Source organism: Dunckerocampus dactyliophorus, chromosome 8, assembly GCF_027744805.1.
Source record: "Dunckerocampus dactyliophorus isolate RoL2022-P2 chromosome 8, RoL_Ddac_1.1, whole genome shotgun sequence".
NCBI lineage: Eukaryota > Metazoa > Chordata > Actinopteri > Syngnathiformes > Syngnathidae > Dunckerocampus > Dunckerocampus dactyliophorus.
Genome location: NC_072826.1, coordinates 5,830,555 through 5,855,250, shown reverse-complemented (window position 1 = coordinate 5,855,250; position 24,696 = coordinate 5,830,555). Strand labels below are relative to the sequence as shown.

General features: G+C 41.2%; 1 protein-coding gene across 1 annotated transcript; it reads right to left on the bottom strand.

Moving 5' to 3' along the window:
* Positions 1-9,376: 9,376 nt before the first annotated feature.
* LOC129186703 (monocarboxylate transporter 2-like) lies at positions 9,377-24,652 on the bottom strand. Its single transcript, XM_054785206.1, has 5 exons — positions 24,569-24,652; positions 23,119-23,339; positions 17,599-17,742; positions 15,850-16,656; positions 9,377-12,624 (listed from the first exon to the last, which is right to left on the bottom strand). Exons 2-5 carry the CDS (start codon positions 23,333-23,335, stop codon positions 12,329-12,331), a joined length of 1,464 nt encoding a protein of 487 aa, XP_054641181.1. The 5' UTR covers positions 23,336-23,339; positions 24,569-24,652; the 3' UTR covers positions 9,377-12,328.
* Positions 24,653-24,696: the final 44 nt, after the last annotated feature.

Below are 24,696 nucleotides of genomic sequence, written 5' to 3'. Positions count from 1 at the left end.
TGACGTGAAATATGTTTTTGGAAGTCACTTTTAGCTGATGTCGAAACGACTTAAAGTCACTGCTGAACCCCCTCCCTCTCCCCATTTCTTAGTGGAATGCGCTGGAAAATGACACAGACGACTCCACCACCATGAGTACGCTCCGAAAACAACATTCTATGCCTCAGGTACGTCATTAATGCATGCATCACGTTCCAAGGAAGATGTGAAGGGATTATACTACTGTATGTGTTGGGTAGTTATGAGCAGAGATTGTCAATGCATTCACGGTAACTGAGACAGAAAACATAGATTTGCGGGTGAAAGATGACATTTATTGCTGACATTTATCATTGTGGCATGTCCATGTCACTGAGATGGGGATCAAACAAATAGACACTGACAGCACATCAATTGAATCTGGGTTTGATTTCAGAGAATATGAGGCTTGCACTGATGTGTGATGTCCGTATTTATCAAGCGTTTCAGTTCCAAAACTTTGGCTATGTTGAAAGGTAATTGTATTTAAGACACGAATGGGAACACCATCGCAAAGCCCTCTTTCATTTGGATTTGATCTTATGAGATGCAGTGTCAGCGTTAATCATGATTTGTGTAACCTGTTCAAAACTATTTCATGTTAAGGAAACTGAACTTTGTCACTTTTATCCGCAGTATCTGCAAAAAACTTGTTTTTTTTGCCTGGCCAAAAACAATGTAATGACCCCGATGTCCGTGACTGCTTGTTGTCTGTGCTATCCGTTTGCTACGCCGCCACAAGATGCGGGCCATGTTTCTGGGGAAGGACATCAAGTGGCGGACTTAATGTGCTGTCTTTGGCTCAGGAAACAGCAGGGTGCTGCAGATGTCACGCCATCAAGAACGAGACAGTGTCTCACTGCTGCAGCTTTCAAATTCAAACTGCACTTTGATGTCTTCTCTTTCAATACAAGACATTTGAGTTGACAAATTTTCACAATTTGGGTGACGGTGGGTCCCGCAGCCAAACCAGTTGAGAACTACTGCATTAGGGAAAACCACACATGAGCAAGCACTTGGCGATGGAGGCAAGGAAAAACTCCCCCTGGGAAAGAAACTCTCAAACAGAGCCCGGACTCAGTATGGGGCGGCCATCTGTCTTGACCAGATGGGCGGAGTTACGGAGACCGAGTAGAAGGTTGGAAGGACGGGAAATGCAGACGTGTGGTTGTTTTTGTTTTCAAGTAAGGACGAGGAATCGTTTATTCTGGCTTTAGACGGAGCCTCTGGGTAGATTTTAAGACCCTTTCCAGTCATTTTCTTACAAATGGGTAGAACGCCATTTACTCTCTTGTTTTTGTGATCGATGGCTACATTCATACTGCAGGTCAATTCCGTTTTTGTTTTTTTGCTCCTATATGACCTATGTCCGATTTTTTCATGTCAGTGTGAACAGAACAATTCAAATTTTTTCAAATGCGACTCAGGCCTCGTTTGTAGAGACCAATTGTATAAGTATCCCATCTACTGCAGTCTCAACGGTCAGGTGGCGTATATCCGACCTGTACGTCATTGCCATGCGAGACTTTGATAAAGGTACTCACAGATGTAGGTAAACGCTCTTCTTGTCATCTGAAAATTATTTTAGTGTCAGTGAAGCGGCTCACGTCACCCACTGCTCCCGGCCCGACATCTACCCACACGCTCCTCAGAACGGATGTCACAGTTCTCCATGGACTGCCACAGTCAAACGTTTTGGGTATGGGCGTCACTTCCCGGACGCATTTACAAGCCGCATTTTTGGTGTAAACAACCACATAAAAGATTGTATTTGAACAAAACACTGGAATTGGGATCAGACCCTAGAGCAGGGGTCACCAACACAGTGCCCGCGGGCACCAGGTAGCCCCCCACGACCACATGAGGTGCCCGCAGGTCTGCTTTTCATTCAGGTTTTCAGTTAATAAAGTGAGAACACTAGAAAGAAAAGTATTCTGGAACATAAAATGTGAGTTGTGGATACCAGCATTTTGTGAATGCTTTGGTAAAACAAGCATATTTGATTTGTTTGGGTTGAAATAAGGTATGAAAATCATTTCTACAAAAATGAGTAGCTCGTGGCCATTTTCATTTTCTAAAAGTAGCTCTCGCAAGAAAAAACATTGGTGACCCCTGGCCTGGAGTGTGACTGTAGCCTATTTGTTCAAGTTTGGAAAATGTACCTTCGAGCGAGCTTTTTTGTTGTTTAGTCTACTTAATGCCTGTGAATATTCTCTTCTTCCATCCAGGTCATTGTGTTCTCAGGGAATCGAATTGATTGCGACTGCACTGTTCAGGTTGTCGAAGAGCAGCGATTCTCAACTAGTGGGTCATGACCCAAAAGTGGGTCCTGGATCCATGTGCCAGTCCCGTGTCTTGTTGAGCCTTAGAGAGTTTACACCTGTGAGTATGAAATTTAAACTAAACTATAAGATATTTGAGTTGAAAAATGTCTGCAATTTGGGTCGCGGCTTGTCATTTAAGGGTGCTGAGGGGTCCCGCAGCCACACCAGTTGAGAACCACAGTCTTAGAGGACATTTTGCCTCTCATCTGAGCAGGCTTCATCAGTTCATGTCAAAGACTAGATCAGACAGCCTTAGTCTGATGGTGCAGCATCCAAAGTATTTATCCTCTCACACCCAAACAAGAATACTTTCACTGTTTTCTGATGCAAAATGACAGTCGTTCTTGATTGTATCCTAATAATGTTTTTTCTACTATGTCTTGGAGCCACTTTATCCACACTGCTCATGCACATCCTGCAAGTGAGCCACAGAGAAGGCACTCTACAGTATATTTCAAGATGGTGGCTGAGTGTGCCGTCCCAGGTGAGAGTGAATTTGCAAGCATATTTTCAGATAAGTCCATCAAACTCTGTGGGCACGTCTGAGAGCAAGCTTGAGTGACTGCGGAAGGACTCCATGATGGATGGCATGCATGGCCAGTTTCAAAAGGCAGCGCGCAAGTTGGAAAGGTGAACTGCATTCACTTTGGTATCTTTAAGGAGGACAAACTACGAGGACAAATAAGAGGCGGAGAGAATGTAGAGTTGCGGGAGTCGGTGAACTGGAAGGTTTGGGAAAGAATGAAGGGAGAAGCGAGGGGGAGAAAGGACAAAGGACAGCATGCATAGGAAGAATGAACTGGCCTGAGGCATTCATACCCACTGTGCCTTTGTCTCACCTTACTTCAGGACACTTGCAGAGGAAGTAAACGATGAGAGGGGACGAAAAATAGCGCAAAACCCACTTTCCATTTCCACCTATGGGAGTATGGGCGCTTGTGGTGCCCCACATAGCTGCAGAAATCCGACCTCAGCGCTGCGGGAGTGATGCTGAGTGAATTACCATGTCAGTGGCCCAGTGCCCCGTCATGCCAGCCCCCACATGCACACATAATAAACACACTCCATCACACCCGCTCGGCCCAGTCACACTGCCCAAAGAGAGCATATTAATTATAGATGTATGTTAAATTACTTTCATTACCTCCCCTGCTCTGTAGTTGGGACAGTGACAGCGATGATGGATGGACAAGGATTTGCTACACCTCCCCCAAGTAGTAAACGCTCTATTACTTTCACAAATCCTTCCCTTGCCTTTTGTTCTTTATTGTGTGTCAAATGTTACCCGTATCAACGCCCACACACACTGGCGGGGCAAACTACCGACTGTACTCAAGTATAAAGGATGCTGGTGTACTTGAGTTCAACTTTACTCAATAAGAGTTACTGCTGTAGGCTGTTGGCTACAAATCTACCTCTCATATCTCCAATTTGTTTTTTTAATGGCTCTCGGATGCAACTTACTTTTATGTAACAGGAAGCCAACCTAACAACTAAAAACTAATAGAAGTACAGAGATCTGGTACGGCAAAATGGCAGTGCAACAGGATAAATGATAAACACGTGGTTACAATAACACATGTACAGCTTCATGCCCAATATCACATCATTTCATTTCAAATACTTTCATTAGCTTTCACGCTAATGAGCTGGATTTGTCCACACCGAGTGTGTGCCTCAAAGAATTATGCATTTTATGCGCTTTTTACATCCATCCGTTCATCCCTTTTCTTCCGCTTATCTGGGTCTGGGTCGCTCAGATTGGAAGCGGAACCTTCCCCGGCCACATCTTCCAGTTCCACCCGGCTCTACGCTAAGCTCCTCCCAGATGACCGTGCTCCTCACCCTACCTCTTAGAGTCCAGCCACCCTACGGAGAAAACTCATTTCAGCTGCTTGTATCCACAACCTGTTCTTTCGGTCATGACCCAAAGCTCATGACCACAGGTGAGGGTGGTAACGTAGATCAACCGGTAAATCGAGAGCTTTGCCTTCCGGCTCAGCTCTCTCTTCACCACAGCGGTCTAGTAAAGCAACCGCTTTGCTGCAGACACTGTCCCAATCCGCTTGTTGATCCCAAGCTCCAGCCTTCCGTCATCCATGAACAAGCCCCCGAGATACTTGAATTCCTCCGCCCGGGGCAAGACCTCACTCCCCACCCGAAGGCTGCAATCCACCCTTTCCAGCAGAGAACCATGGCCTCAGATTGGGAGGTGCTGAGTCTCATCCCAGTAGCTTCACACTCAGCATCAAACCGCTCCAGTAAACGCTGAGTTGACTAAGTTGATGAGACCATCAGGACCACATCATCGGCGAATAGCAGAGACAAGATCCTGAGGCTCCCAAACTGGACACCCTCAACGTCTTGGCTGCGCCGAGAAATTCTGTCTAGGGATGTCCGATATTATCGGACATCGATAATTATCGGGCCGACACTGGCATAAAAATGTGATATCGGCCAACATTGGTATCGTTTTTTTTCTCTACAATAAAAGCCGATAGAGAGCTTTTTGCGCTTAGCTGGAAGTGATACTCGGCTGCTCACAAGCGTGTGAGAATAAGGTAATTATGTATTTAAACAAGCAGAGTAACAACAAAGCTCACAAGGAACTTACCAGCTCCTTAGAAATCGCAGGGTGGGGGTCAACATTCCGCACACTAGTCTTCCAATGTTTTTTTAAAGAAAGAGCGAAAAAAAACATCCCACAGCAGCGTAATGGGTAGATAGCCACAGACAAGACACTGTCAACGAGTAATGCAGAATAATGAGCTCTAAACATGTAACTTAGCGGCTTAGAGCAAAGCACGCTGGGAAACAGGAAGTGCTGTTGTCAAAACCATGTACGTGGACGCCGCTTCGCTGAGCCATAGCAGCGTCGCCGCCATATTGGATGTGGTGAGGCTGCGCTGTAAGGGAATACAAGGAAACGTACTTTCATAAAACGCCTTTCTACGAAAAAATGTAAGTTAATGCCTCTCGTTTACACATTCACACACGCACTGATATACCTGGGAAACACTTGGGCACCAAAAACAATGTATTTCATCTTCTCAGATGGCTACGATAAGAACTTTATTGCTCCAACACAGTAGTAATTCACATTACATCAGCTGTAGAGCACAAAGTAGTGCCGAAAAACCATACACTATAAATATTTATAGTAGTTTTAATGCAATCAAATAAAAACATGAAAGTTATCAATCAAAATAATAATCAGCAAATTCATGTATTTGAAATGATACCCCTTTACGTAAAAATAAATTAAATCTTTCCAAAAATAACATAAATCGAGGCACAAGAAACTCCAACGTATTCTTATGTAAACTATGTGATAGATGAATGATCTACTCAGCGATGGGCGGAGTAGCCAACAAAACAACTGTACTCATTCAAGAGTATTGTTACTTTACAACAATTTCACTCAAGAAAAAGGTATGTGATGTTACACACGTCGATATCGGAATCGGAAATTGAATCGGTTTGCGGAAAAAAGCCAACATCGGACATCCCGATTCCGTCCATGAAAATGATGAACAGAATCAGTGGCAAAGTGGAGCCTTGACGCAGGCCGACGTTTACTGAGAACAGCCTCGACTTGCTCTGGTTGGACAAGGACCGAATGGCTTTCTTCATTTTCTCTTAATAGATACCATATATCAGATAAGCAACGTAACATTAAGGAGTGCGTAGGACACAAACCTTAGCAACACTAGCGTAGCTACGTGAGCTACGGTGCTAACATTGCAGTCAAATCGTAACCAGCTGTCATGCTAGGTGAGCCTATTCGCCGGAGAATAATAACAAAATGATCAAATGTAGATCTCCCACGTCTGTAGATGGCTGATGGATAGTTGGCAGAGCTCTAGGCTTTATTTTAAGATGTGTAGTGAAGCCTGTTTTTGGTGGCGGGCGGCTTTGTGTCTGATGTCATCACAACTTCAAAGCTGACCATTTGAGTGCCCCATCTCTTTAAAGTGGGGGAGATGATAGACGTTTCTCACCTTTGGTGGTCAACTCAAGGCCTGGGAGAGCCTGGGAATAATGTGTGTCCAGAATGCACTTCACCTTTTTCCTTTTAAATCTGTTTGTTCTTTCATTTTGACCACAAAAAGAAACTTTACCGTGTGCAGTTCTTCTAAAGTTGAATATCATGTGATCACGCAACAAGATATTCGAAGCGTTTTTGTTATCAAAGAGAAATACTTCAGTGTCTGCTTGTCACCGGTTCAGGCTGGGACAAGAACAAGTAAACACGGAGGCAGCTTGCAATCCAACAGGGGGTTGGTGTAATACTGTATCTACTCATTCCAGTTGCACTCGATAAACATTTGAGCCTGATGTGTCATACCTTCCCAAAGACTTTCTTATTTTGTCATGCCTAAGTGCAATATTGCATTGCAGAAGGCTGTGTAAACGGATCGTAGACTATACTGAAAGATAGCTGACATAAGGGCTACAGATTTGCGAGTCCTGTATATTGTTTCCATGCAGATAAGCAGTGCAGCAATGACAAACACAAAGACGTAGATAATAGACATTTTTGTCAGAGATGCTGGATATTGGCTTTCTTACCGATGTCCGATATTGTCCAGCACTTAATTTTACCAATACCGATATCAAACAATACCAATATTGGCAGCACATGCTCCTTGCTACTGTGACGCCACTGGATGCGATTCACAAATTAGAGAAATACCGCAATACGCAACGAAAGGTATAGAAAAAGTGCCAAATCTATTTTAAACATGAATCAGATTAATTAAACATTCCATATAAGCTCTTTTTAATGAACCTTTGCGTGGACATGAATACTTCCATAGGGTACATGAGCTCTGTGTAATGAAGATGTCCTCTAGCTAATGTTGAAATGTCACACCTCCAGCGTTATCTGCTATTATCCCAGGGTGTACTTCCCAAACAAACAGCAAAGCACCGCATCTCCACGTCGGCCCCAAGGGCGTGTATGTGTGTGACGATGTTCCGCTGTGTTCCGTAAGCTTGATCTCATCCCAGGCGAAGGGAAGCATTGCATGGGTGCGCGTGCGCTTGCTCAACACTCTAGACCCATTTAATCTCTGTTGCTCCCCAAATCCCATTCAATTTCTTCTCTTGATAGATGCCAGTGCTTTTTAAGCCCTGCGGGAGCACATTCTCCCCTCCCTGCTTGTCTCAGACTGTCCGCTTGTGTGAGAACGCTCCGGATTCATCAGGTCAGCCACCAATTGTAAACAAAGCCGGATTTGATTCTTCCAGAAGCAAAGGTCAGGGGGAGAAAGGCTGATTATCAACATCTAGATATGGTCATTCATCTCTTATCCCAGTAGCAGACGATGAACATACTGTTTGGTTTGAAAAGGTTTACTGAAAGTGATTCCAAATTACAATAAAGCAGCCTCAAGTTGGCATCCTGGTTAACTAGAAGTGACATTAAATGGAGAGCTGTCCATTACCATTAGAATATGGTGCTGCTTTCTGCTTAGTCTTCATTAGGACGGGCTGTCACTCACTTCCTGTTTATGGACTCACAGATTCGATGTACTGGCATATGTGAAACTCAGTGGGTTTCCTCAAGAACACGTCGTTTTGCCTCAATAATGTCAACCAGGCACGGAAACAACTAAGTTCTATGCTGAAGTGACATGACCATGCAATATTAAAGGTTACATAACGTATAATCATCTGTGCTTCCATTAACGAAACCACACATCCTGCAGGGGTCCACATACAAAAAGTAAATAAATAACTATACAAAAACTATATAAAATACCTATAAACAGCAATCCCTTCTTTATTGTGGTTAATTGGTTCCAGACCCGACCATGATAAGTGAATTTCTGCAAAGTAGGATTTCTAATTTTCAAATCAAATATTTGCATAGTTAGAGCGTAGAAAACCTGTTTAGGACATTCTAAATATGTTTTTTTAACATTATTATTGTCCTCCGGAGATGAACTAACACCCCTATAGTCACCTTTACAGTCATATTAACCAATATAGTAGACGTAATACAAATAAATTAGCCATTTAAGACATAAATAAGACTCCTGCTCGTGTGTGTTGCTATAAATATGTTCAGAATCAAAACCAGCTTTATTCGCTATGTGTGTTACCACACTAGGAATTTGACTCTGCTCAACATCACTCTCTGTTACAAAGTATAACAATAGTAAATAAGTATACAATACATACAAGGAGAAGAAGAATACTACGATACCTATTTACATACAATATTAGAGAATAATTCTAATATTAGAGAATATTCTAATATATTTCCAAAGTTACAAATTCAGTGTTACGTCCGCAACAGTATGTAGTGCAAATGCTCATGGATGCAAATAAATGGTAATATAAATATGGATAAATAATGAATAATGATAAATAATGAAGTAGTACATACTGTACATACATACATACTGTACATATTGTACATACAGGTCAGCTTGTGGTGGGGGGGGTTGTTAAGTGTTAAATGTAAATATGTTCCCTGGAAAAGAAGTGATCCAGAGGGTTCAGTGGGTTCAGAGTTGAGTTCTAGCTTGGCACGGGTTACGGCCACAACGGTAGCCCGTGTTTTCATTAGGGATTTTTGGGGGGGGAATTTCCACCCTTTTTTTCATGAATTTTAAAATACAGAACTATTGGGGGTGGGGGGGGTGGGGGAGGGTGGGGGGGCACCAGGAAAGAAGGGCAAAATAAGGGATTTCTGTGGGGAAAACGGGAGGGTTGAAAGGTATGGTTGTGTCAGAATGTCTGCATCGTTGTCCTTTATGTTCAAGTGAAGCGACTCAACTTGTATTTGTTCCCTAGTTGTTTTTTTTGTAAACACTCGTAAATTATTGTCTAACTATATATCTGAGCAACAATATGAAAGAATATGGCTGAAGTATCTGATGTGTTGTTCCTTCCTGTCAATGATCTCCCATTGCCAATTTTCCAGCTCTTCAAATTCCCACAATCATTCCATGTCAAAAAAGAATGTAAAGGATATCTGAAAGGATGGAACCAAGATAAATTACGTCAAAGGTCAGCTCCGGAGTTACAGTACATGCACTGTAAATAATCAACTGGGGACAAAGTTGAACAAACCTAAACACATTCAGAGATTATTGCAAGAAACATCTCATTTTCAAGGTATCTGAGGTTAAAGGTCATATTGGGGTGTCAAAATGTGCAAGAAAACAGATAAGAGTTTAAAACCTCTTACCCAAGATGCTTGATGTAACTGTAATGAAACGTCAATGCAGACTTCCAGCCCTGGGGGGGGGGGGGTAGATGGGTCATGGCTATCTGGAGCCTATCAAAGCGGACTTTGGGCAAAAACAGACTACACCGGACTTGTCATCAGTCAATCACAGGGCAGATAGTCTCGGTAAAACAGCTCTTGTCGTATTACATTGTGCAGGTACTGTATGTGAATATCACCATATTTGTACTGCCTTTCCCTGTGTTGTCTCGCTCATGTGCTCTCCCACCTCGCTATGGTCAAAGGCCTACATAATACTCAGGTACAGGACAAAGCTCTAAAAAGTGCACACTGCATTATTTTTTTTTTGCACACATTCATAATTTAGTGCCCTGCTGATTTGCTGATGTGTGTGAAGCTCGACACAACTCGAAGCACCAGCCCGAAACATCCAGGCCTTGCTTCATTAGGTGCTCGCGCCCTTAAGCTGCTGACATTTCCAAATGTGTTCCCCAGCCCTATAATTGTCGTGAAAAATTGTCCAGAGCCCCCCGTACTGAAAAGCTGCATGGCAGATGTTGATCTGAAGGCATTTCAGTTACCTTGCCGCTTGAAGATGTGAATGCACAGCGTGCCTTTGCGTGTCCTGATTCTACAATGAGCGATGAGGGAAAAGAAGGCGCTTCGGTGTCGGGTCAACAAACAGATTCAGTGACGAAGTTTAGATGCAGGAAACGTGAAGATTTTAATGAGCTGAGCAACATACTGTATGTTTGTGTAGCGTCAAATTCATTGCATCCATGTCATGTTTAATGCACGACTGAAAATACAGGAACTCATCATCATCAGCTCAAAGAAATATTGGCAAATATTTATCATCACCTTCCTAAAATGTACTACTAGTACAATTACTACTATAATATTTCATCTACGTATTCACTGTGGGAAACACAAGAGTGCAAAACACCTAACGCCACTCCTCTAAAACGATGCACAAACACTCATGACAGATTGAACACATTCAAGCTCTGCTTCAGGACATCAATCCAAAGGCGAGGGAAAAAGTCAGTGCAACAGTGTCAGGATAGTTACCTGTATATACTGTACAGTAGTAGGGCTGGGCATCGAGCATCAATGGGAACCACAACTAACATTCCGATTAGTAGGTTAGTAGGAACTCAGTAACATGGTTAAGTTACAGGGTCTATTTTGCATCATAAGACACTCTCCGACACATAAACTGCAAGATATGCGTAATTGCTTTTTTCATGAGGTTTTCAAAAATAAAAATCATTTGTGTATGTTTGTGTACTCCTATGTAAAGAGACTGCAAAACATTTATGTTCGAGTTCAATAGTTTGATATTTATATAGTGGTTGAAAATAGCCCTGTGAAAAGTAATTAATGAAAAGTTCATATAATTAAATAAATCATGGAGACATTTCATCCAAGAACTTTGGTTAGAGCCCCCGTTTAACCAGGGAAACTTTTATGACCCTACCTTTGAAAGGAATCTGAATAGAGAAACGTTAGGAACCGGAATCGAAACGAGAAATCGGAACCGGATTCGCTCAAATTCCGACAATGCCCAACCCTAACCAGTAGTACTGTACTTGTAATTTCGACCAGTTTTTTAGTCATACAGTTTAAGCTTGCTTGTCAAGCCAGTGATATTATCACTTGGGTTGGATGTCAAAAGACATGTTTATGTTTAGCCTACAGTAGCTTGGAACAAAGTAGTTTCTCAAATACAGTCCTGTAAAGCAGTGGTCCCCAACCCCCGGGCCACGGCCGTGGGTCATTTGGTACGGGGTCGCACAGAAAGAAAAAATAATTTCCGTTATTTAATTTTTTTGTTTTATTTTGAAAAGTGGCCGGATTCTCTCTGTTAAAGTACATCCGTCTCACTTGACGCATGCCCATTGTGCGTGTGCTAACTTTATCTCATGCTGCACAGATAGACTACTACTGTATTTTTACCATTTTTCTTTCACCTCATATTTGGTGTCAAATGCTGATACTATGTGGGAATGCATGAAGGTAAGTTTCGATGACTTATTGACTGCTAATGTGCACATTTGTCTCAAGTTAATTCATGCTAGCGCACTGCCTTTTACCACACACGTCAAACAGCCATGTAATCATCTCTCTGGAAAAACTCCAGGCTTGAACTGGTGGATGGTGGGTCGGCATTCATTTTGTGCTTTTAATGTGATGTTGTTCATGTCTTAGTTTGACACAACACATATTAAATAAGATAAATTTGATATTTGATCGCTATAATGTACAAACCCCCCCCCCGGAAGGAGAAGCGGAAGGGTGACGTGCCTGGTTCAGGGCCTTAGGAGACAGCAAAATGGACGACACACTTAATGTTTCACATGTAAGCAGTTTCAAGTTATTCCACCTAAGCACCACCTTGGTCTGGAATTTCATGCAACAAAAGTTATTCCAGGGCAACTCAGCCTAGAGATGCAACAAGGTAATATGTTTCTGCAACATCTGATTGCATACCATGATTGGGACATTTCTAAATGAGTATGGTTCCCATTTCCCTGAAAATGTAGACACAATAATATGGTTTTAGAACCGACCAGCTACATTTTAGCACTGCCAGTGCATTGGGAAGATAATGTTAAACAAACAAATACTGTACATGTACGCTCACATCGGACTCCAAAACAGTCAGTTCCAGCCATGAACATGTCATGTCACCGCATGTCTGCAGTCAGTTTTCAATTGTCCGACTAAATGACCAAATACCTCCAGGGATGCTTAGGTAGACAAAATAGAATAAGAAAAACTAAATGGGTACTTCAAAGTATTCTGAACTTGCTCGCTCCCCCTGGGGATCACTCCCATTTTCTTTTTCAGGCACAGCGGACTCTTTTGCGAGATAACTGTGATTGAGTGTGTTTTGCATCTCGACCTGGTCCTGGTCTTCTACGGTTTTGGGGTTCTGTTGTCTCCTTCTCTGTTTTTCAAGCATGTGATAGTTGTAAATGTTCATGATGAAGAGAAACAGACCGCCGGTCACAATCACTGCGCCACACATCAAGAAGAGGTACTTGGAGTCTTTAAATACGTCCACCAGTAAAGCTGTATGGAGACAAAAGACACACAAAAGACATCAATGTTAAAATAAAACTGCTTTTGAAACACATTCTTCCTGAATGAATTCACGGTTGTATGTGTGTGAGTGAGAGGGGAATTCGAGCGGGGGCAAATTGAGATAGGAGGCACCATGTTGGAAAATGACCACAGACCATTACACCCCTCAAGGCTGCCCTGCGTTTCTGAGAAGGCAATTTGGACAGCTGCTACCAAAACGAATCAGAAGAGAGGCCCATTCTGAGAGCCACAGATATCAAAGCCAAGTCTGCAGAAAAGTGACAAATGTGCTTTGGATCAGATTTAAGCCGTCAGATTTCCAGAACCTCCTCACCTCCAGACACGGATCAATTGGCAGGTGTTTATCTCTCTCACTTTCAGTGTGAATGGTGATCTGTTTCTCTGTTCGTGACGCCGATCTCTCATTCATTCTATTACATCAATGGCTGAGGGATTCTATTTTTTCAAGCAGGAACAACGGCCACCGGGTCATAAATCTGTACCTGGCTGAGGACCACACAGACAATAAAAAACGGATTTCATGCTGTCAGAGTCTGCAGGATTTTTTTTAAGTCCTCGCTCCAACGCTATGTTAACATGCACACAGATTGGCAATGTAAATAAATCCAGAGTGTACGGTCACATCTCTGCTGGGACAATTCCCCACAATCACAATGTGGAAGGCACTACTGACTCTTTGTTAGGGTGAGTTATCATCCTCATTTTATGATGCTTTAATGTGTGCATGCAGCACAGTGGCCGAGTGGTTAGTTAGCATGTTGGCCACACAGTCAGGAGATCTGGAAAATCTGGGTTCATACTGTATCTCTGTGAGATTGATCCTGGTACTCTGCCTTCCTCCCACATTCCAAAAATATGCATGTTAGGTTAACTGGAGTTTCACCTTCGGATTGTAAATGTGAAATTAACAATGACTGTAGAGTGTTACGTTTTGCTCTTTGCGCCTAATACCATCACCTACAGTAAATAGTGGCGCTCATCACTAATGACAAACAGGTAGCGCTACACACGCTTTCCAGTGACCTCAAAGCAGCTTCACATCCCACCAAGCAGGAACAGAAACCAAAAAAAACAGCCAACAACATGAAAGCTAAGGAAAACCAAAACTAAAGTCCAACCTGTCATGCGGAATATGACATAAAGCGCTTGGATAGTAATGCATCGTCCTACAATACTTCTAATCTTATACCCCGCCTCAGGGGGTATAACTTGTACTGCATATTGCAGTATTTGTCTTATTTTACAAAGTGTTGTGTGAAATTCATGCATCGGCATCACAGTAAAAGAAGCATAATGACTTCATTACTTTGAGGCAGGAACTGCTGCCTATATCGGTCTCAGTTGATATTGATATCGGTAAGAAAACAAATCCTGTGCTGTTTTGTTTTTTAATGTTTTGGAGCCTTCTTTCTTTGGAATTTGTATCTTTGGTTTTGTAACATAGCATTTTTCTATCCATACTTTAAATGTATTAAAATTATCAGGCATCTTTGAATAAACTTCAGGTATGGGTTTTCGGTAATGAAAATATGGTCACCCTATTCAAACTTAATAACTTCTGACAGACCCATTGACAAACGGACATTTACATACGCCTCTAAACAGATCGTTTCTACTCTAAAATTGGCCACTTTGCGTCTGCGTCACCTGATTGATAGCAGTCATCTGGTGAATGTACACAAATGACCATCACCCTCATTAAGACAGGCTTTGATTGGCAGAACATTAATGGCGTCCATCTGGCATATTCACCTCTTTTTTTTAAGATTTTCTCAGTTTAATTATGGCCCAGGTACAATGCCCACAATGACAGGAGTTTGAAGGGAACATCATTAAACACCCAAAGCAAGAAGCTAATTACATACACCTCACTTTCATCTAATTGGACTGACCCAAAGGTTTGGGGGAACAGTAACAAGCGCAGTAGTTTGGGGAGACGTAATGACTGTGCCCTCTGGAGGAGAATGCTAGATGTGCAGGGAGGAACTTATTTACCCTATTAAATGAGGGCCTCAGAACAGGGTCGGACCAGACAAACTGGGGGCCTATAAATTTCCACCTCATTAAAACTGAGGTTGCAGGCACAGTAAGTTTGTCAGTGTTGTTGGCATGCACAGATGATTAAGTTGTGCAGCGTCAGTGTTTCTTCACTGCCTTTGTTTGAATGATCTCCTTTGAATGAGCTTTGAAGCCGACATAAATTGACACACCGGTGAGGACATCAGTAACTTAGAAGCATCACAAGGGAAGCTTATTTTCAGGGTCTCCACAGAACAGTGCCATTAACACTGTCAAAACTCAAATCGACCACTGTGGGTGTTAGCAGGAAGGCTAAAATGCTAACATACTACCAGTTAACATGTTAGCGCCTAGCTAGCCAACTTCAATACAGAAAGTGTTTATGGCAGTTGTATAGAGATTTTACTTCATGCTATGTAGATATAGTATACAGTTGTCCCTCGTTTATAGTGGTTAATTGGTTCCAGACCCGACTGCGATAAATGAATTCCTGTGATATAGGATTCAATGTGAATATTTTCGTAGTTACGAGCATAGAAAACCTTTTTATGACTTTCTAAATACGGTTTTAACATTATTAGAGCCCTGCAGACATGAAATAACACGCCTATAGTCACCTTTCCACTCCTATTATTCATTGTTTACACCACATTGCAACTCTTACGCCACAGAGACTCAAGATGGCCGCGAGCTAGCAAGCTAGTGAACTAACCAGTTAGCCTCGAATTTATTTCTTCTAAACTTAGGAAGCCAAAAACTGGCCACTTCCACACAAAATGGGAGGATAACTTTTTTGTCACTCTATGATCTATGATTAATAGTATATGGCTGACTGCATGACTTCATGCCGTGTTAAGGTAATGTAATGTAAGGTAAGGTAAGGTAATGTCTCATCAATGTTTTGTGTCATTACTGCCGCCACTGACCAGAATGCTACATATCACTTGTATTTCAATACGTTTTGACTAATAATAGACCATGGTCTACCACGAAACAGCGATCATTTATTAATTAATTTCTGAAAAATAGCGAGGGAGAGGTAATCGAAGTACAATATTGCGACGGACAACTGTACAATGTGAAATGAGAATGACTAAAATGCTAACATGCACACAAAAACCATACCAGACCAGACCAGGATAGAGTAATTTGTAATGTTATGTTGATTGTTACCTGCAGTAGGAGGTCCCAACAGCATGGGGAAGCACTCAATGATCGTCACCAGTCCAACAGCACTGGGGAAGCGTTCATGTCCCATTAGATCCATTAGACACTCAAAAATGAGGGCAAAAACCATGCCAAAACCCACACCAAAAAATACAGCGTACACCACCAAGAAGGTGTAGCTTTCGATCAGTGGGCATAGCAAATGGCATGTGCCGTTGAACACCATGGCAAAGCTGAAGAAGTACTGAACTCTGGGTCTTATCCACTTGCTGTTGGCAATCAGGCCGGTGCCAGGCCGAACAAACATGTCCACAAAACCCATAATGGACAGCAGATAGGCTGCTGAGTACTGGTCTACACCCTGACTAACAGCATAGGCTGACAGGAACAGAATAGGGGCGTAGGCACCAAAAATAAACATTACGTTCCCTATGAGGTAAATCATAAAACCTCTATCTTTGAAGAAGGACAAATTCAAGAACTTCTTGGCATGACTGGCACAGCTTTGTTGCCATTGCTCAGAGGTAGCCGACTGCTCCTTGGCCTTCTTCCGTAGTGCAGCAGAGGGTGTGCAAGAGCCGACGGGTCTCATCAAGGCCCCAGCTACACAACAATTGAGCATCAGGGCCCCAAGGATAAGAAGACTTCCTCTCCACCCAAACTTGTCCAGAAGGTATTGATTGAGAGGTGCCAGGAAGCAAAGAAATACGGGACTCCCAGCCATTGCTAGTCCATTGGCTAGAGGACGCTTGGCCAGAAAATACTTGCTTATTATGGTGAGCGATGCGTTCAGGTTTAAGGCGAGTCCGCAGCCTGAGTGGAGACACATGGAGAGAAGAGAGTCTGTCACTTTCTTTATGCAAATCCACTGTGGTTTACCTACCCTGCCTGAGTCTAAAGCACAATGCTGTGAAACCATGATCAGTAGATGAGAAAAATGTATGAAAAATATGCATATTTCTGCTACTGTCATGCAGTATCTTCAATCAACATCACTCTAACAGCACATTTTTTCAGAGTAAGATTTCGGATTTGTCTCTTAAATTTGTATTCTCTTTCTGCGTTAAGTTCCATTTAATTACCACTTTATCAAGGTTAACATTAAGCATACTATTAACCAAAATGTCATGTTCATTGGTTGTGAGCACTGTAAGTTTGATTTCTCAAAAGCATGATAAAACTTTGGTAGTTTCAAAATAATTTTCTGGGGGCTCTTATTTGGGTCCTCTCTTTCTGTACCCCACGATTCTCCGTATATGGCCTGCATGCTCTTTGTACTGCATGTCTCACTGTAAGCTAGTTAAAAGTGCCTTGTTGAGTCAGTGTGTGAGAACAGGACACATATGCCCCCTGGTACCACACAGGGCCAATTGCTGAGCTTATTAATCCTTATACAGTTGTCCTTGGTAGGGTAATGAGCCACTAAAGGTGTCAGAGAGCCCCCATGTGACAACTGTGAAAGGAGCATAAGAGGTAGAACGGTGGGCCACTTTATGCCATGCTCTCTGGGACCCATATGTTTTTTGTTTTTTTTAATTTAGCATCCTGATGATGCTCCACTTTAGGCGTCTGCCTCCATGGAGCTGGGCACCCTGATACCATTGATGAACAAAAGCCACCTAGTCAATCACTAAATACCAGTGGGGTCAAACTATGGGTAATGGGTGGTTTAACAAGTTCAGGATGGTCATCATTAAACTCCTTGCTACATTTACTGCGGGTGAATGAGAAAAAAAAGAGACCGTAGTACTGTACCAGCAATGACTCCAATGCACAAGTAAAGGTAAATGATGGAGTTCCCAAACGAAGCAGCAACCATGGAGACCCCACACATTAGGCCCCCCAGTATCACTATTGGCCGACTTCCGTAGCGATTGACCAATGCACTGCTCACTGGTCCTGTAAAAACAAGAGAACCCAAAGTTATCGCTGTTCAGTTCCAATATTAATAGTATGTTAAATAATGTGACTCAACTATTTGCTGATAGAAGATTCAGTAATTCCCGTGTCGTATACCCCTCACAATTCATCATATTACCATTTATCTTCTCAAGGGCCAATTCCAAAGAAATGTGGATATACTATAGTCAGTGTACAGCGCACCTATAGCATAGTAGATTTATTACCTCCACCAAGTACAGCGCAAGCGCAGCGCGCAGGTTATGTGTTTTTGTCAGCGTTTTATCTGTTTGTTTGTTTGTGTTCAAAATAACTTGAAAAGTTCTGAATGGATTTGGATGAAATTTTCAGGAATTGTCGGAAATGGGATATGGAAGAACTGATTCAATTGTGGAGGGTGATCCGGATCACCTTCTGGATTCTGGGAATTTTTTTAAGGATTCTTCTTCTTGCGACCATTTACGGCATTTGCGCATATTCGCGCACAAAAAATGGTCAGAGCGCTTGGGAAAAAAAATAAAGGACAAGTTTCCAACAGGTTCTACAAAATATCAAAGACTGAAAAAATTGGAGGATTATTAGCAGAGGACTGCGCTCTCCAAGTGCTTCTCTAGTTAGCCAATGAAAGTGACTCATATTGTCAAAACTCATATCCCGATATATTTAGGTTGAATATCAATATACGATATATATGCCCATATTTTATAAGCAAAGTCAGTTAAGACGAAAACAAAGTCAAATATGCGTTTCAAGTAGTTTTGTTAAAAATAAATACTTAACATGAGAATGATTTTTTAAATTTTAAAGCTTCATGCAAGTTGCACATTAAAAAAAAATCGTATCTAAAAATAGCCTCTAAAATAAAGTAGGCCATTCTCTTTTTGAAATAAATATAGAAAAAGTCGACATTTGTCTTTTTTATAACAAACCTTTAGCTTTGCTCCAATCCTCAGCTAATCACAAAAGAACAAAATAGGAAGAAGTGCCCGATTTCAGAGGAAATTTGAAAATGTCAGCAACTTTAAATTCTTATACTTAATACTTATTTAAACTGAACAGTAGTATTTTTTAGGTAAACATTTTTAGAACTCACAAGCATGTCCTTATTTTGTGCCAGGAACACCAGCCTGTCAAGTGCATCAGACTTACAGTACCAATTGTCTGTCTAGCGTCCTTGTACATTTGTGGTAGAGCTTGTCTTGCTAAATAATTGTGACTGCGAAGCTCGCTGGACATCGCTAGTCCATCGTTTTCAGCAGGTTTTTAAAGCCGGTCTCTCCACTGTTGCAACAGGGACCATATCTTAGCAATGTGATGGGACACCTCTTTACAATACCACACCACTTTGCTTTTCCTTTCATGAAGAACGCAACAGGAGGGCGGCAGACAGTCCTCCTCGTATTGGAGTTTGTGCCAAGTTTTAAGGTGGCAAAAAAGATTTTTTTATGCTCTGAATTCGAAGTACCTCCATATTACTGAGCTATTCCTTGCTGACTCATTCTTACAGCGCAGATGCTGTCGCTTCCCTGCATTCAGGGATGAGGGAGATACAGTGCAAATCCAGTCTATCGATATCAACGATATGGTTGGTTTTGATATTGTGCTTAAGGTAAATATCAATATTTTAAAAATATCAGATAGAGTGACACTCATTTCTGCAGTGCGGTAAAAAAAAAACTACAGTATATACGTGTATATATATATATATATATATATATACTGTATATATATACACACACACCTACTTGGGGTGTCAAACAACTAAAATGTTTAATCAGATTAATCACAGTGTTGCTCTGGATTAATTTTGATTCATCACAATTAAATATTTTTTTAATCTATATTAATCGTGTTTCAATTTGCAAGAACAATGACACTCAAGAAAAGACGTGAGTGACGCATTAGCCAAAGTGCTAGCAAAATTCTATGCCTTGCGTTAATGGAGTGTTTTAAGATGGAAGTGCTTTGGTCAAAAGAACCTTTCCGCAGAGTGTGCTTAATGCTTTATGTCGGTCAACTCTTCCTTCATGGGGGGATTTTTTTGTACTCAAATTTCCCAACGAGAAAGCTGGCATGCTGTTTGGCGTCTTCCATATTGAGATGTTTGGTTCTGCAGCCTGTCACTACCAGATCAAGTGCCCATTTGCACATGTGAGACGATAACACTACTTGGACATAGTGCCACAGACATTTAAGGGATTTTGAGTCATTCTGCACTGAAGATGGATTAATTGTGTTAAAATCAGACTAAATGATTAAAAATGATGACTGATTAATCCACATTAACACGTCAGTTTTGACACCCCTAATTTATAGTCAGTAAAAGCACCATTTTCCCTTTCATCTGCCCATTGTGATTATATTGGTAGAAGGATGCTGGAAAAGAAGACGACCAAAGAGGAGGCTTCTAGATGTTGTTTGAGAGGGCATGCAGACGGTAGGACTTGACAGAGGATGATGCAAAGGACAGGGCAAGATGGGAACACGTGATCCACTGTGGCGAGCCCTGTCGGGACAAGACGAAAATAGAAGAAAAAAATCTACAATACAAACCACCATTGGAGTATTTACAGGGTTGACCAGGGTTGACCAGCTGCTTGCGGGGATCAAACACATATTTCCCCCTTCTGATTGAGCCTTTGTCTCAGTAGTACATCTTCCCACACTCCCACTATTTCCTCAGTCATCGTAAGTTAATCATTTGGACTCCTTGAGTTAAAGGTTTTGCGAAAAGGCTGTCATGTCTCTCCCATGGGGGGGTTGATGAGGGACCCCAGTTTACAGAACCTTCTGCTGATGTATTTGCGCTGTCTCGTTCCACCATTGGTGACATTGCTGAAGCCTTGCCAAGGACGATATGATAAAGCCCAGTGCCTCGGCCAAAGCTGAAGCATATATTTCACCACTTTGGCCTTTTGAGTTGAGTTCAGGTGAGCAACACACCTTGTTGTGATTTAACCTTGAAAACAGTTCCATGTATCCATGAAAACCGGGAGTAGAACTTTGTAGTGCCTTTAATTGTGTCTACTTGAACAAAACAGTCCTATATGCATGGAAGAGCAAACATACAAGCTTTTGTCGTTTGTCTTTTTCACTCTTTCCCACAATGTGAGGACATTGGAGCTTATCACAAAAATTGATTTTCAGAATAGGATTAGGATTTATTTATAATAGCTCAAATATAGTATGATATACAGTCATCTCTCGCAACTGTGCGGTTTGAATTTTGCAGCTTCACTCTATTATGGTTTGTCAAAAATATATTATATCATGCTGTTTCGTGGTTGAGTACGGCCTATTATGCGTATTATTTATTTTTGCCTACGTAAGGCATATTCAAGCATACAAATGGCTAAATGAACTAAAATAACACAACACGTTCAAAGACATTGACGTATTATTGTAGGTGTCAGTAATGTTCCTGTAATGTTCGGTGAGACACCCAGGCATCAGACTTGATCGCCGGAACAACAGGCTTTTATTGCAGGTTCGAATAATCTCACAACAGGCACAATAAGCCCTAAGAAAAATCCCTAATAAAAACACAGCCTACCGTTGCTGCAATAACCCACGCCAAGCAAAAACTCAACTCTGAACGCCCAACGTTGCTTCCTGTCCACCTGCCACTCAGCTTCCCTAGGGAACACATTTATAGCAACACACACACGCATGAGTCTTGTTTATGTCTTACAAGGCTTATTTACTCTTATTATGTCTACTATATTGGGTAATACGAGTGTAAAGGTGAATATAGGGGCGTTTGTTCATGTTTAGATGGCTCTAATAATGTTAAAAAACATATTTAGAAGGTCGTAAGCAAGTTTTCTATGCTCTAACTACGACATATTTGATTTATAAATAAGCAATCATACTTGGCGGAAATTCACTTATCACAGTCGCGTCTGGAATCAATTAACAGCAATAAACAAGAGATTACTGTACAACCACTATGTTGGTGGTGAACATGAATAGTTTAGGTCAGGTGAGGAAGCTATACTAACAACATTTAGAAGAATCTCCTTAGTTTAAAGCAATTCAATGCGGTCAGTCATGTGAAGTCATTTATCAATTTGACATGCCCTGGAGCGCTTCCATTGCTACAATGTTTTGCTTTGTGGAGAAATGTCCATTCACGTATACATAATACATGTTTAGTCACACTGAGGGACAGGACTCGTTTCATTTCAATTCCTTTTTTTTTTCCACATATTAAGATTTTTTTTTTCAAATCCTCCACACAAGGTTCAACACAGGCTACAGGAAGTTTTGCTTAGTCTTGACATTGCTCCTCATCTTTCATCAAACGCCCATTGAAGCAAGTAACCAGAAACCAAATTGTTTCCCCTGTGTAGCTGGTAGCCAATTTTGGACAACAACAGGGTAAGATGCAGACGGGGTTAACTAACTGAAATGCAAGCAACTGTATTCAATATCTACCGACTGAATGAAACTAGTCCCCCAAATTCCCCATCCCCATCCCTCTAATGCATTTAGATGACAAGGAAATGCTGTTCAACCAACCTTGTTAATGCCATGCATTAAAGAATACCATAGATTTAAAGAAGGCAAGCTTTCTGCTTTGATTCATACCATTAACACCCCAAAAGTCAAACGTCAACATTTTCTGTAAAGATATGCCTCAAAAGCACACAGAGTCTGAACCATCACCATGTACAGTATATCACGTATGTCATGCAACATGTCACTTAGAAAAGGTTCACATGTTGCCCGGGGTGCAGCTTACATGCTCAAAGCAGGAAGAGGGCGGGGTATAATGTTGCAACACATTTGAAAGTTAGCGCCCTCATCTGCATCTCACAGCAGCATAACTGCTGCAAACAGGCTTTTTACTTTTAAAATGTCATTTAGGAACTAAATAATATATTTGAGAAGTTTATGTTTAAATATTTTGACAATTTGGGTCACCGCTTGTCATTGAAGGGGGATGGTGGGTCCCGCGGCCAAACCAGTTGAGAACCACTGTTCTAAACAAATGGTTTTGTTTCTATTATTTACTATGAGAAATTTTGTTTTGAAATCCGAACATATCAGGGGTTGACCAGTGTCCTGGAATGGATTCTGCTCGGCTTCTGGTGGATTTTATAACTTTTAAATTTGAGAAACTCAACGCCAGCAACTTCAGCAGTCGGTCTCCTCCAATCCCACGTTGCCTTGTGGTATTCAATTGGTAGATCACAAAAAAACCTGTGTATAAAATATGTTAAATGATACTTTACATTTTGCTATATGTCATGCTGGGTGGCAGAAAGAACACACATTACAAGTGCAACCATTCAAGGTTTTTCTGTGGAGTACTTCTAAGATAATATTCTGGTTATTCTTCTATGAGAAAAAAGCCTGCCTGAGTCAACTTACCTCCAGCGTACATGGCAGCTAACATAATAGAAGAAATCCATGCTATATCACTGTAGCTGGCCTCCAAGTCTGCTTGGATCTCCTTGAAGAAAATGGAGAGGGCTTTGGGAGTAGAATAGGCAAATCCAATGGAGATATGAGCCCCAATCACCACCATCCACCCCCAGCCCCCATCTGGGGGTTTGAAGGCCAGATCATTGGTTGGAGTAGGGGGCATGTTCCTAATGAGAGTGAGCAGCATCAATCAGTCATTTTAAAGCATAATGAAGTGTAAAACAAAGTCCCGATTGATTGACTGTAAACCATGGGTGTCCAAACTTTTAAAACGCATGTACAGGAGATAGCCTAAGAAGTTATATATATATATATATATATATATATATATATATATATATATATATATATATATATATATATATATGAGTTTATTCTGTAAAAATTGCAACTTTTTTCTCTAATATTTATATTTATATTTTTTTCTTTAACTATGTGAACTTACTTCTTGTAAATACCTGTCCCGTAATTATGACTTTATTCCCATATTTTGACTTTCTTCTTGTAATTACACCTTTTCCACAAACTAATTTTCCAAAAACTTGATTAGTTTTTAGTCTTCATAAAATTACAAGTATAAAAAATGTATTTCTATATTTAATATTTCAACATGATCACAAAATAACGTTTTTACTCATATTACGTTATTCTCGTAAAATTCTGACTTTCTCATTAGATTCTAACTTATTTTTCATTATATTTTGACTTTATTCCTGTAAATTATTTCTGATTTTTTCATTTTTGCTGTTGTTTTCTTTTTTAGTTTAGTTTTCTTGGTAAATTTTATTTTTAGAATGTGCCGCGAGCCAATAAAAGCCACAAGCCGCACTTTGGACACCACTGCTTTGAGCAAAGTGCTTCTAACTTTATTCGTAAGGTAAGTATACAATGCTGTTTGCTCACTCAAGACAGTTGTAAATACTACAGGAGTCAACGTTGCAACTAATGTAAACACACAAGATAAATTAAACAAAAAAGTACAGTTTATCAAGTTCCATGATTGCTCCACACTTAAGAGTGGCTGTATTATTCACACACAAGTAACGCAATTCGTTTGATGCTGTAACAGTCGGCATGTGACAGTGACTGATGAATGAGAACAATGACATCTTATTGATGCACTACGTAAAGGCTTTGTCTTACCAGGCTGACCCATTTTAACAAAGTTATATAAATTCCAAACTGAAATAATTACTACTGTATTTGAATGTTTCCCAAACGAGTACGACAGCCGGCAATAAATACTGTATTATAACTTATGGAAGCGAAATATACCAATTGTCCATAGCAGTAACCTCGAAATCGAACCTGGTAGCAACGTGAACATTAACGACATACTTTTAAGTGTCTGGAGTACATTTTCTTTTAAAAAAGTATGGGTTTAATATGAGCTTACCGTTCTTTAAGAGCCCTGGCGACTACGTACGGAGTTAGCCAAACTTTCCATATCCTGCTCTGTTGGTCACGTGGCACGCGGCGTGGAGGCAGGGTTTTAGCTAGCACAAGACACGCGTGCTCAGCCAG